Source organism: Aedes albopictus, chromosome 3 (assembly GCF_035046485.1).
Source record: "Aedes albopictus strain Foshan chromosome 3, AalbF5, whole genome shotgun sequence".
In the NCBI taxonomy this organism is placed as follows: domain Eukaryota; kingdom Metazoa; phylum Arthropoda; class Insecta; order Diptera; family Culicidae; genus Aedes; species Aedes albopictus.
Window position 1 is genome coordinate 12,548,739 of NC_085138.1, and position 14,884 is coordinate 12,563,622.

At 40.7% G+C, this 14,884-nt stretch overlaps 1 protein-coding gene across 1 annotated transcript in view; it reads right to left on the minus strand.

Annotated features, from left to right (window-relative positions):
- Positions 1 to 11,774, minus strand: part of LOC109422813 (proton myo-inositol cotransporter hmit-1.2-like) — a 29,956-nt gene extending 18,182 nt beyond the window's left edge. The window contains exon 1 of the mRNA XM_062856868.1: positions 10,914 to 11,774. Coding sequence (XP_062712852.1) covers positions 10,914 to 10,924 — 11 coding nt within the window. The 5' untranslated portion in view covers positions 10,925 to 11,774. The remainder of the gene's footprint in view (positions 1 to 10,913) is intronic.
- Between the last annotated feature and the right edge of the window lie 3,110 nt (positions 11,775 to 14,884).

Sequence of the window (14,884 nt, forward strand, 5' to 3'; positions counted from 1 at the left end):
ATAGCAGGCAGAGAAAAGCTTTCCCTAAACAGAATAGTTAGTTTAATGTTATTGAATATACAAATAAATTTCTAAAAAAATTCCAATATTACGGAATAGGAACTTTTAAACATTTATTTTCGTAACATTTTCAACCTTAACCTTCCGCGGATTTCTGCAGCATTGAATGGGCACGACGATTTTCGATACAATTCGCACTTGCACAGCATCCAAGATCGCTTTTACGTAATACCTAGTTATGCAGCTCGCTCGCGAGGTTGATGCCTTTGCATAGCGATGACAATCCAATGTGCTAAACTTCGAAAACACATCTTAAATCTGCACACGGCATCTGCACAGGGTAGCGCCGCCGCGCGCGCCAGCACAAGGTCATCATGCGCTGCAATTGTACCGTGCCGCGCCGTTGAAATTTGGGCTAATGTTGGCCAATTTTGGTGGCGTGCGATCACGAATGCAAGTTCGCATCCTGGTAGGTAGGTCCGCATACTTTAAAAGGGTGAGATCGAAACAAAATGATGATCGTTCCAGGTATCCGCAGTACGCATGAATTGTGAGAGCAAATCTGAGATTACAATCAATTAGATCGGCTGTTGAATTAAAGTTCGTACAACATTTCAACCTCTGGGAAACCCTTCAATCATGTGAATGAGTCTATTGCTAAAACGCATGGGACGTATAAAATCCCAGACAGCTGGGGGTGTCAACGTAAGCGAAGCGTTTGGGATTTTTCCTGCCGTAATAGAATGCAGCGAGAACAATAAAATTCTCATTTTATGCAAATAAGACTTGGTAGTTGTATTTTAGTTAGCAGGTAAAACGTGTCGTGGATCTTATGTATCACCCCAGTTGAAGTTTATTCGAAGCTTAGCTTGTTACATTGTCATTGATAATCGATGTGATAACATTGTTGCACAGACAAATAGACGTAACACTTTGATTTTTTTTTCATTCACACGAAAACGATTCGAGCGCTGTCATTCAAATACCAAATTAGGGTCTGTGTGTAATTAATAATCGCATTCTCCCAAATTCATCCTATTCGAAAGCAAGCGATTACGGCATCAAATAACTCCGTTCTTTTTGATTTCATGCATCTTAACCATTTTATTCTCCTCACAAACCGCATTTTTTGTATTGAATAGTTGGAAGATCTATCCACCTAGAAGAGAGATAAAAAAGTTTCCAAAAAAATGGTGTCTTACGTAAATATGTGCTACATTCAATTCGGAACAGCTTTATTAAAAACGCCATAATCATTCATATCTTTCATAGTCTCCGAGATAAACACCGTTGTCTGTGCATGACCCTTCATGACTTTTAAACAACATTTCTTAAGTTAGTAACATTTCTTACGAATTGGCGCTTTCTATAAAAATGTTCGTCTAATAGAAACGTTTTTGATGATTATTTCAAAGCATTACCTAAGAAACAGAAGTAGGGTCTTGTACCATTTGGGCACGTGTACCTATTTTGAGCACTTGCCGCTATAACTAAATCAATTTCAAACAGATTGATTTGAGTTTTTGTAAAGGATTAGATAGGGTTTTTTACCCTATTCCCGGCACAACATGTAAACAAAATAATGTATTACCTAAATTCACAACGAAACGACTCTTTTCGTCCACTTCTTCCGTCTGAATCAGATACCTTATTAATTGAACTTGTTGTTAACAGTGATTGTTGTAAAGATTTTCTGCCGGAAAGTTCATTTTGAACGAGTTTCCTGCACCTAGTACAGCACCAATTCTCGGCACCAGTGCCGAACTTCCAGCAAAATCAAATGGAAAATCACTTCGGCACCCATCTTTGTGCTGCCGAAGTGCACCCGTCTGCGGGTAATATTTGTTTTGAGCACTTGTGCGGCTTCAGAGTGAAAGTGTAGCTCATTGACTGTGGATCCCGTTGCGAAAAGGTTGCGGGAGACGATTACCTACGGAAGGGTGTTTGGAAAATATGCGGAAAGTGATATTTTGATTTGTTTTGCTGTGAGGTGCCGGAAATTGACGCGGGTGCCCAATTAGTTCGAAGCGCTACTGTAAGTGCCTTAACTTAGTTATAGCAACAAGTGCCCAAAATGGGTACACCTGCCCAAATGGTACAAGACCCTACCAAGCTGAACAATAGTTACTTAACCCGTTTGTCCCAGCTGCGAAATCGCCAAAAGCGTTTGACCAAATGTTGAATACAAACTCGTACAACACCCTAGTTTTGAAATTATACCGGATCAAAATTTTCTTGGACTTCTGGACGGAGTAAGACCGGTGGGCCACTGCGTCAAGTCGGGTAAAAATAAGGCCAAGTACGATTTGCACCACTATAACTTTCTTCTTAAAGTAATTCAATGAGAGTTTACATATACCGTTGCCTAATGATAGCTGAAGGTTTAACTTTGAAATTCTTCGATAGATCTCCTTTCTTAGTTCTTGGGATATTGAACATTCTTGAACCATCCAGGTCTACATTTACGTTTGATGTTTTCAAATGACATTCATTCTCTTTCATCGCGTCGTCCGACGATCCGCGTGCGAGTTCGTAGGGAAGAAGGGAATCAGTTTCGTGTGTGCGTTGGGCCGTATGGATGCTGCAGACCGATGCTGCTGACGGCGGTTCGATTTTTTTCCTTTCTTTTTCGTTCCATCGCGTCGTCCGTCGAGTTTCGTAAAGTCACCCGGTCGACACGCGTTTGTTCGTTCCTTTTTTCCGCATTTTATCATTTTGTGCCGGTGGTTCCTTCGCGGAGCACCAAATCGAAGTCGCGATTTTTAAACATTGCGGTGGTGCAAATGTAAGGGTACATTACATATACAACTAGTTTATGGCATATGACACGCGTCTGTTAGAGCCGAAATTAGTTCCATTAAGGGTGGTTCGGTCGTGTGGTAGCCAAAGATCGGAGTTGTGCGGTAGCTTTGCAGCAAATTAGTGCGCGTTTGCTTTTGTGATTTGTTCGACGTCGAGATACACAGACAACCAACGATGGAGACACAAATGGGTGAGCTCGTTTCATGCTATTAATTTATTGTGAATGTTCGTTGTGAAATAACATGAGTAAGATAGTTGTCGACTTTCCGCGTAAAGCGAACAATAGCGCGTTGAAATTTTCTTTTTGGATTGTTTAAGTGAGGAAAAATGGTCGAGAGTATCGCGTTGTTCTTTGCTGTGCATGCATCGCTCCTGTATAGGGTGTGTATCGCAGCATAATCGTTCGGGTTCGTAATTGTCTAGTGCGAAAACGAAAACAATAGATGTGCGGGTGTTAAGTGTTTAGTATTGTGTTGTTCCATGTTGTGAATGCATATGGTTTGGTTTGTTGATGTCCTCTGTTGCGTTCAGTTTATTCCTGTGTGGAATAGGCTTAAAGTTTCTGCTCCCTAATGAGGTGGAGACGCGTGACAGGATTTATTTTATTAGATATGTTTCTTATAGAAAAGTGATCGATTGTGCGCGAAAGTTAGTGTTTATTGATCCACTGTCAAATCATCAACCATAGGTGACTCCCAGACTGACAATGTACATTGCCCTACTAACAAAAAATTCCTTCTTGAGACAAACGTGGAGATGCAGCGATTCGCGGTCTTTTTAACAACGTTTGTCTTACTAACATTCCCTCCCTTCCTCGATGACCGTAAGGACGTGGCCGGCGCCGTTATTGACCTTACTAAAGTCTAGAGCTCTCGAACTGTGTACATTGAGAATAGTAAGCTAATCCCAAGCCCTATTCATTGGTTCCTTGTGCAATTTCGATTGCTCTGGTCAATCACGGAGTAGCAACTACGAATTGTGCGGTCATCTATGCTCATGCTCATGCTCATGCTCTTGGGATATTGAACATTCCTGAATCATCCAAGTCTACATTTACGTTTGATGTTTTCAAATGACATTAAACACGAGAAATGATCCCCTTATTGACCCCATGGGTCATCGAAGACATCTTTAGAACATGAGTTGCTCTTGTACTACTGTTTATATTTTCTGAATCTCTCGATGGATTGTCCGTAGCCATCCTTACAAAATATGATTACACGAAATAATCACCACGGGACGGATGATTTTCAATTGTTTTTATCGATCATAATTTCACCAATGAGGAATTCCACGGAGTCATGTCAGTCGATCCTGAGCGACCATTTCAAAAATATCTGAAACTTTTCACAGTTTTTCAATTTCATCTAAATCGCCATTTTTCGATATTAAACCTTGATATTCACTCACGACTAACTTTTCAAAAGGGTGTATGCGAAAATAGTTCAAAAATATTCTAAAAGCTGTACAGCAAAAACGGATTGTTCGATTGTTATGAATTTTTCAGCAAAGTTAGACAACTAAATGATGATTCCTTAGAAAATATACACAGTAAAAAAAATCCTTTTTTACTTTAAAAAAATATGATCTTTGTCACAAAAACTCAAATATCTCAAAACCCTATCTCTTCACCAACGTCAATTTTTTAGGGAAAATGGCCCTTTATATCAGCTATCTACCATAAAATTTTGGTGATGGTAAACTGATAAACAAAAAAGTTATGATATTTCAAACATTTCACAATTTTTAAATTTAGTAAAAAAAAATTTTTTTTTCTGTGTAAATAATTTCGAGAATTATATTTTGATGCTGATTTTATTGTAAAGGCTACCGCCTGAATTAAACAAGTTGTTTTCATGATATTTTTGTTTGATTATTCATAATTACCATAGTATCTATTTGAAAGTTAGACGCGATCCAGTGTTGTGATCAAAAATATTGAGAGTGTCATACTTTTTATTGTACGTGACTGGTGAAAAAATCCCTTGATATTTTTGAAAAGCTGTTGATTATAACAAAAATGGAATTAAACTTATTTTTAAGACAAAAGCTGTATAATAAAAGATTTATATACGCGTATACGTCTAGTTTATCTGCAAAAAAAAATACCTCTTCGAGAACAGACTTTATGGTCGGAAGAATGCGAGTAACTTCAACAACAACAAATGCATGAGAGGTACATACCACAGACAAACAGACGAAACGCCTAGAACAATTTTCGTGAAAATCCATCGCCCAGTTCACACTACCACCACCTGGTGGAAATGTTTCACGAAACACTGCGTTGTGCAATATCGTCATCAGAAGGCGCTAGTGTGAAACGTCAAACGCAAAGAAAAGCGATGGGCGCTCTTCTGGTTATGAAAGCCACAACCAAGATTCAAAATGATCGTTAAAGGCGTGGTCAATGAAAATTTCGTCAGTGTTACGTTTGTTTGTCTCCATACATACCATGACAATGCTCACGAAAAAGCAAAAAAATACTACCGCTATGGATGTCAAAAATTTTATAGTAATTTTTTTCTTCAGCCAAGCAAACAACACCAAACTAGTCAGTTAAAACTAATAAGTAACTTTTTTTATTATAATCTAACGAACAACATGAACAGTCGCTTTCTCAAAGGTCTTCAACTCAACGCTCTCTTGTAGACCGTTTGATGAAAAAAAAATATTCAAAAGAGTTACGAAATCTCACCGAAAGCACCATAGATAAACTGAAAGAGACTGGTTATGCCCAAATGTCCACATTGATACTCTGTAAAATGTTTGTTATGTGAACAGACTGCAGTCAATTTGGACGATCTGATTGAAGTCATGCCTTCACTTCAGAGAACTGTAGAATGACTACAATGAGAGTTATTTGCACGTGGAAAACAGCGTTTACCTCCAGAAACCAATACTACACCGAACAGAAGTAAGTAAATTCTTCGAATAGATTGCTGAGTATCCGGGATGGCCAGGTTAAAGTCAGGCCTTAAGTTCATTGAGCAAGCATAGCATAGCCGACCGTACACGTCCTGGGGTGGCTGTCGATAGGGACGTTTAATGCGCCAGAAAAGTTGCCTGGGACTTGACTTTCATTTAGCGAACTCTCAACACCTGGCCAGGTCCTTACGATCAGCGGGGATGGGGAGGAAATGTTGATTAGATATCTATGTAGAATATGTCCAAGAACTTGACCCGCTTTATAGATATCTGAAGTTGGAAATTGGATAGCTTTTAATGGGGTGCTTTACTTGGCGAAAAAGCGTATGAGAAATTGTCATGGTTTAATCATTTACCTGGTTACCATTGAAAAAGTGAACATAAGCATTAAGCAAGAAAGTTCTACAATCTCTCAGGCCTAGGTGTCAAGGGGATATGAGTGTTGTTCTAGGTGTTGTTAGTGGAAGGGTACTCCAAAGGATGCGGTTGGGCAATGTTCAGGCACACCATTATTAGACTGCTTCAAATTCAGAACTCGAGTTCATTGAGCTGTAGATAAACTGTAATCACATGTTTTGGCTATGAGGAATCTCTGTGTACTACATAAACTCATATTTTAACATGTGTCAATAAAAAGGTCTCTCGGAACTGTTCTTAGGAAAATTTGGTGATCTAAGCGAAGTCATGCCTTGACCTCAGAGAACTATAGATGGACAACAATAATAGTTATTTGCACGCGGAAAATAACGGTTAGATCCACATACCAATTGTAGGCGTTGGGATCGGGCCACATTTCACAGCAATCCATTCAAATTTTAGGGGGTGCCTGGCGACCCCGGAACCCCCGGTAGTTTCGCCCATGACCGGTGGATCGTGGGAGGCAACAATCACCACTGATTGCATTGGAAATCTTCGAATGAAGCTCGTAGACCCGTAGATATGTTGGATGATATGCGCCAACATTCGTCCAATCCGTGGTTACGTAGATGCCACCGCCATATTGTTTAGTGAAATCATCCATCAGTTGTGTCGTGTGTAGTTGTATCTGACAAATAGATTGGTCCGTACAAGTGTTGTTATGTGAACAACTGCCTGTATGTGATTGAGTGACTAGGGTTCATACAATTTCCAGATAGTGTGGGAAAGATATTGGTCGTAATGGACCAATAGCAGTGCGACTCCCTTGGTAGTAGTGTTTTGCAACCAACACCAGTTATGATCCAACAACCACCGGACAACTGATGATGGCTAGGTTCCTGGTGCACAATCATCAACCGAGCAGCATGAAGGCAATGATCATCAGCCCATTAGCCGACGTAACGCAAAGGTGGTTTCCGATGAGGTGCGCAATTCTCCAGCCAACGCCGTATGAATGAAGCAGGATGTGTATAGGAAAAAGGTGAGTTAGAATCTGAGTATTCCATACTCCGGCTGGACATATACACTGAACTGAACACTTAATTTACCTGGAAAACCAGTTCTGGGGCCTGGTCCAGAACTGGGTTCAGTGGTCCGAATCCGAAGTCAGTTGATGGGCTCGTCTGTTGATCGAACCCTCCATGATGTTGCCATTATTGTGCGTAATGCTATCAACGCTAGCGGTTTCGTTACACCGCCAGATTGGTTTTTGAGTAACAAAACGTCCGTTTGTCAGCGATGGCGAATACACAATTCCGAATTGGCGGCATTCATTGCAGCGTAACTTTAAGTATCCTGGCATTTCTGGTTCTTGGTTATCTTTCGTGATGCGCTTCCAACATAATCCTATGTTAAGTCCGTTTTTGCTTTTGATCTGATCCGGTTACCGATTCCATCCGGCTCGAAGGACCAAAATGTTGGGAAGTGGCCGATCCAAATTTTAGTGGACTGTATGTAGGTTGAAGGGGTGGGGTTTCCCAACATCGCTTGGGGCCATAGGATTTTCTATCCTATTGGGTTGACCATGTCTGACCATGTAATTTCCTCACTTCCGATCCAAAGGTTCACAATGCACATTTATAATTTAAAACAAACATATATTTCCACATATATTTTCAGGATTTTACGATACAATTTACAAATAAAACGCGATGCTACACATATCGTGGCTCCAGACCTACTGAAGCCTTTCTTCGCTCTTATGAGCGCTTGCACGCTGACGTCATCACTGTCTCCTTCTCTTTCTTTCCTTCGGCGTCGGTCCATAAAGCCGTCCTTGCCCTCAAAAAAAATTTGAGGGCAATGTTTACAAATCGTATGAGAATTTGATGAGGTTATGTTTTTGATGCAAGCCTCTATAGGGCAGTGCATGAAATTATCTCTCTCTCTTTCACTCTTACAGAAATTTTGTAAACAACAAGGCCACGAAACGTCAAAATCCCATACAAAATCAAAACAGTGCAGTGCCCTATAGCTATCCTGGATGGCGTTCGTGAAAAAGGGTGAACGAAGTTGCCCGAATACTTCTTTCTAATGGTGTCTACACTAACTGTCAAAATAATATGCTCACCTATAGTGAGTGAGGCATGCTACAATCCAACAGGGTTCATTCAAATATTACATAACGAAAAATTTGACAATTTTAGACCGTCTCCCTCCCCCACGTAACAACTTTTGTATGGAAAATTTTGAAATTTTGTATGAAGCGTAACACAGCGATAGACCCCCTCCTCCCCTGCGTTACGTAATATTTGAACGAACCCAAAGATAGTGTGCTTAGGACCTCCTTCAAGAACCATCAAAGCGTCCATCAAATTACGACATGCTTTTTCTGTAAAGTCATACGTTCGTTGCTGATGTCTCACAATAGCCATCTTGGATCACAACTGAACCTTTTCAGGACTTGCTTTTTTGGCGGTTTTGTACAATGCGTTCCAAGAGTTATGTGCAAAGCAGGTTGGGGAGTGGCAGTCATAGTCCTGTTCAACAACGTAGGTTGAAATTGCTCGAAGTTGCTGCATCCTACTCTTACCCATTTGTCAACAAACGGGAAAGAGCGGGATGGAGCAAGTTCGAGCAAGTTCAACCTACGAGTTTGACTCGACTAGTCAAAGAATTCAAAGGAACAGTACTTAACGCGATTTTCTTTTTATTTACAGATATTCCCCTAACAAGCCCAGGTTAATCATCACCGAATGGGTTGGTTTTAGAAGCTACGGCACGAACGCTCGACACGCACACAGAAGCAATATGCGCATGTATCGACACCATACCTATAAAGTTTCCTGCCTACGATGCTTCGCGATGAGCTCATCGAAAAGCATCGAAAGCGATGAAAAGACAGGCTTCGCTGAAACGCAACAGCTCAACTGCGAAAAGGAACAGCCAACAATGCTGATCAGCGTCGAGTCTGTTCGTTTGCTATTCGTACCGGAGATGGGTTTGATGAAGCGAGGAAGGGTGAAAACGTATTCGTTGTCGAAAGCAAATCGCAATATTTCGCGAATGTTTTCACCAAACAGCAAGCTTAGTCCAAGTCATCGAAATCCTATTTCATCCAACTATTGAATGCTGTGATTGGCTACAATAGCGAGCATTTGAACTGATTTCGGTTATTTGTAGTAAATGGTAACCGTTTATTTGCCATAAATACTGTAAAAACCTATGGATTTGGATTATAAATTCAATTTACGATAACTTTTGATTCCGTAGATAAAATGTTCTCAAATTTTTAGTAAGAATGCTCGAATGCCATACGTTTCGAGTTTTAATACCAAATTTATGAGGGACAAGTTGATGGTCACGATCGTGATACAACCACGATTGAATATTAATAGTTCAAAGAGAATTTCGCCCTAAAATTTAAAATCGCTCAAACTATCAATTCCCTCGATGAAACATTTTCAAAATTACAGAGATGATACCTGGATACTATATCTTTCGAATGGTGGGTATCGCTTAGATGGGTATTTTATTTTGTTAATAACGGTTTTAGACACACCGTGGTATCATTGTACTTGCCTCATAATATACAAATTCATGCAATGGCAGGCAAAGAAAGCCCTTCAATTTATAACTGTGGAAGTGCTCAAAGAACACTAAGTTGAAGCGAGGCAGGCCAAGTCCCAGTGGGGACGTAGAGCCATAAAGAAGAAGAAGAAGGGATCTTAAAGTGGTCATTGGGGTCACTTCCCGTCATCTGCCGGCCACGAGACCATCATTGATCATTTTAGCATTATTTTTCCCCTTGGAATACATTTTTTATGTCTCAAAACAAAATAAGTTCTGATATTTTGCTCGATTTTGCCCACTGTGATTTTTAAGTTCAAGATCAGCAAAAGTATAAGGATTTACGAAATGACAGAGAATCCAATTGTTAAAATATGCGGAAATACCCTAATTTCTGTGAAACATCACTCTGTTAATTCCCCTTTAAAGGATACAATTAGGCTGATACAAATCTTTAATTTGTTTTATGTCAAACCCTCCCTTAAAAATTTCAAAATATTGAAGGAGCAAAAAACATAACTCTCTTTTCAAAAGAAAACATATTTTCAAGCAGTGCCTCGTACCTGACGATAGATCCCGGACATAAAAGAAAAATCGGCCTTATGGTGTCGTCGATAAAGAAGTTCAGAAGCTTATGGTACACAGGTTTGCTCTAACGGCTATCTGACTGTTTTGAAAAAAAAAATTAGCTGTCCCTTCTTCTAACTAGGTTGATTTATTACATAATGTTTAATTTCAAATGATTTATCTGAAGACACTATGAAGAACTAAAACAGAGAATTGAAAAGTTATTTGGAAGGGCACGCATCTGACGAAATAAAACACTGATTTATCGCGTGGCCGAGTGAGTAAAACTGATGAATATGCACTAAAAAACGAAAATGAAATATGATATTGTTTCCTGAAAGGCAAAGTTGAATCCCAAAATCTAATAAAAAAATGATACTGAGGCAGCACATCCATACACATTTACTTTGTTCCACGCTGTACCATCTGACCGGCTTGTTCATTTTTGTTTTTTTTTTGTCAGCACGAAACCAATGTCCACCAATATTAATATTCCTTACAACACTCATGGCTAATTGGATTATATAGTTCCTCAATTGATTCTTCACACGTTCACGTTTTTCTTCCACTTCATTCACATGGCAAACATCCTTAACAGTTTCGTTCACACAAAATATATTTTTCACTGCTCTAAGCCGGACCCATTTCCTAGTTGACCTTGGCAAATCCTCCGCTTTCGTTTGGATACTTACTTGGCTTCCATGCTGATGACTAGAACAACTCCTAGCACATTTCACTGGAGTATTTTTTTTTTTCGCCACGAATTAGGTTAACGTAATATAGTAACAGTTCAATAGGTTCTTCTTCGGTCTGGCTGGTTGAAAATCCTTCCGGTATTTCCTAGGTTGTGGGTGGGTAGCACCAACTGCCTACATAGTTGTGCCTCGACGAACGTTCGAACAATACTGATTCTTGAACACACTTCCATTGAACCGTCCCAATCTCCCCGGGATCAGAATGTCGACGTGATTTTCGTCCTTCTGTTTGCACAACACTTTTTCATGTAGCACCTTATTGAAATAATCAATTACTTCCAATTGCGCGATTGAACCACATCCACCGACACATGATACACTCAACCTTCGAATTCAAACGATTTTGGGGAAGATCACCGCCCGGCGCGGCGCCGCCCGTCTACGACACGAGGTTGCCAATCTTCAACGTAAACAAACAGCAAATCCCCTTCAGCGCTTCGGCCGGCAATGGAGACAGTTAGCAATCCCCCCTGGGCCAGCAACTCCCGCGCCGTCTCAACGCATCCACGCTGCAGCACGCGTTTTGATGATAACGATCAAATTGACCTTACGGTCACTGGCTACCTACTATACACTGCTATGCACCGCTAATCGAAATGTGCGTATGTGCATCCGATACGGAGGATGTTAGACTTAGAACAACGACGGCGACGGCGACGTCGATCGATCGATCGATCGCGAAACTAATCGTCCGGTCCGATACCTATAGATTTAAACGGGCGCGCGAGAGAGGAAGCGTGTGATCTTGTTCCACCGCGCAAGCTTTGTTGAATGTTTGTTGTTCTGTTTAGTGCGATCGGTTTTGGGCTTGCGCTTGATGCTTGCCTACCTATACCTAGCCATATTCAACGCGATTGGATTCGATTGGCGCGCGGATTCCCGCGCCACCGTGCGCTGGCTGGCTGGATGTGGATAACAGCGCGCGATCAAGGAATGAAATTTCGCGAATAATGCTTGTTGCAGGGTATGCGAGAGTGGGTATATACTACACGATCAGGTCGTGCGCTGATGCTGATGATGACAACATACAGTAAAATGGGATTTCCATAACACTTCAGTGGCCAAACAGGGTTGGCCCAAATAATTGACGTAGTTTTTGTTTCAATACAGAGCGTCTTCTAATGGCAAACGAAACAATACAACGATCTTTTTTCAACGATCTTTATTTATTTTTTGTTCTATGTATGCGAACAAGTACATAGAACAAAACAATTTTGAAAATAACAACTAAATAAAAGAAAACTAATTAAATTGAAAACATTCACTTAAGTATAGTTTATTGCATTGCTAACTGGACTGCCACAAAGTGCGGAATCTCAAATAAAAGTGCGATATTGCATCAAATCGTTCCGGTGTCTTCACCGCACTTATTCATCACGAGCTAATGAATAAGTGCGGTGAAGACACCGGAACGATCTGACGCAAAATCGCACTTTTATTTGAGATTCCGCACTTCGTCGCACTTATAACCGCGCAATGCGCAATAAGTACTTTCGTCCGTTTCTGGCAATGTTTACACCTTCGTGGCCGTGCGGTTAGCGGCGACAGTCGTATAAGCGTATCGTAAGCCTCGGAGTGTGGGTTCGATTCCCGCTCCAGTCGGTGAAAACTTTTCGTCAAAACGAAAAATTTATCACTGGGCCACTGGGTGTTCTGTGTGTTGTGTCCGTTGTCTAGTGTAAGTAATGTGTGCAGTCTGTACAGCCTCTGGCTGAAGACGGTGTGATTGTATTTTTTTTTTCATTCTTCGTAGAAAAAAGGAGGATGTGTTTGGGGTTGATGATGGATACGATTTGATTACATTAGTTCACAAAAAAACGAAAGTCATAAACTTCTATCAATGACCAACATTTTTGATGCATAATTCGCCCCCTTAATGCTAGAACTATTTAGGTAACTCGTTTTGGGAAGTACGGGTAAAAATGGCTGGTAAAACTAATCCTGCTATAAAACAAACACTTTGTGGGTCTTAAAAGAGTGGCTTCGTGGTCGTGCGGCTAGTGTCACCAAGCATTTAGTCGCATCGTGCTAAGGAGCGCGGGTTCGATTCCCGCCGCAGCTGTCAGGAAAAGTTTTCGGCTGTGCCACTGGGCGTTGCATGCTAGTCCGTTGTCTAGTGTCGTGCTTCCTTCAAAGAGCGAACAGCTCACTGGAAGTACTAAACGTGTACGTGTTTAAAAAGAAGAATCATTATGAGTCTTTGTAGTTTCAATCGTCAAACTTTTGTTTATTGTGGTCAACGTTCAGATATAAACAAATTGCTCGCGATTTCGCAAAACCAGATACCTAGCTCTAGCATAGAGGGGACAAATTATGTCCTGATATCAAGTTCGTGCTTCAAAAAAAAAAAAAAAAAAAATTAATAATATGTTTTGATATGTTTCGATCATCTGAACATAGTTTTTGCATCAAATCAAGGTACACCGGGGCAAGTTGAAACGGGTGGGGCAAGATGAAACAGCGGGCTAACATGAAGTTTTCTAATGATGATAAAGAATTTGATTACCATAACACATAGTTTTTTATTCAAACAATCTTTTAGCGATGGATAAATTTTGAAATTGTATTGAAATCTATTTCAAAACTGCGCGTTTCAACTTGCTCCGGTGTACCTTATATAGAAGTCAATCTCCTTAAACTTAAGCGAAAAGTCCAAAAAATAATGAAGATTTGTATTTTTTTCAGTAAGAAAAAATCAACTAAAAAATTCTTTCCCAACGTACATTTGAAACATTAGCCAGTTACAGTAAAAATTTCAGCTAAATCGGAGCATTGGGTATGGAAATAGAGATGTATGTAAATCGACAGCCTTGTACGGAAAGTCGAAAAAAATTCCGCTCTACTGTAACATTTTCCTTCACGTTTTCAAACTCAGGGCATCATTCTACACTAAAAATGGTAATCAGCTTACCTATTTCAAAAATGCTGTAAACTAGTGTTATGTCCAATGCTGTCATGGTAAAATAAAAAAAATTGAAGAAAATTTCAAATGAATTCCTGAAAGAATTCTGAAAAAACAGATACATTTTAAGAATCAATAGATGGGTTTTCTGAAAAAAAAAATCCAGGAGGAATACCTGAAGAAACACCTGGAAACTCATGGTGGAAAACTTAATAAAACTTCTTGAGATATTTTTATATCCTTGAGAATTCCCCTAATAAAAACAATATTTTTAATAAATTCCTGGAGGAATCCATAGAGAAAATCGCCCAGGATCGAAACCTTTCAATTCGGTCCTCTGCACCACCCTGGTTGTCCAGGATCCGCCATAGGTAGTACCTCGGCTACAGCACTAGGCTTCGCGACTCCGAATCACAGAAACGACTGGTACGACGGCGAATGTGAACAGTTGAAAAACGAGAAGAATGCAGCATGGGCGAGAATGCTGCAACACCGTACGAGAGCGAATGAGGCACGTTACAAACAGGCGCGGAACAGGCAGAACTCAGTCTTCCGGATGAAGAAGCGCCAGCAGGAAGAACGTGATCGCGAAGCGATGGAAGAGCTGTACCGCGCTAAGGACACACGAAAGCTCTACGAGAAGCTGAACCGCTCGCGCAGAGGCTTTGTGCCACAAGCCGACATGTGCCGAGATAATCACGGGAATATTCTCACGAGCGAGCGTGAGGTGGTCGAGAGGTGGCGGCAGCATTACGATGAGCACCTCAATGGCGACGTTGCAAGTACCGAAGGTGGCGTGGTAACAGATCTAGGAGTATGTGCACAGGACGAAAGACTTCCGGCCCCTGACCTTCAAGAGATTGAGGAGGAGGCCGCTGGAGCAGATCAACTACCAAGCGAGCTTCTAAAATACGGTGGAGAAGCACTGGTGAGAGCACTACACTGGGTCATTACCAAGATTTGGGAGGAGGAAGTATTACCGGAGGAATGGATGGAAGGTATCGTG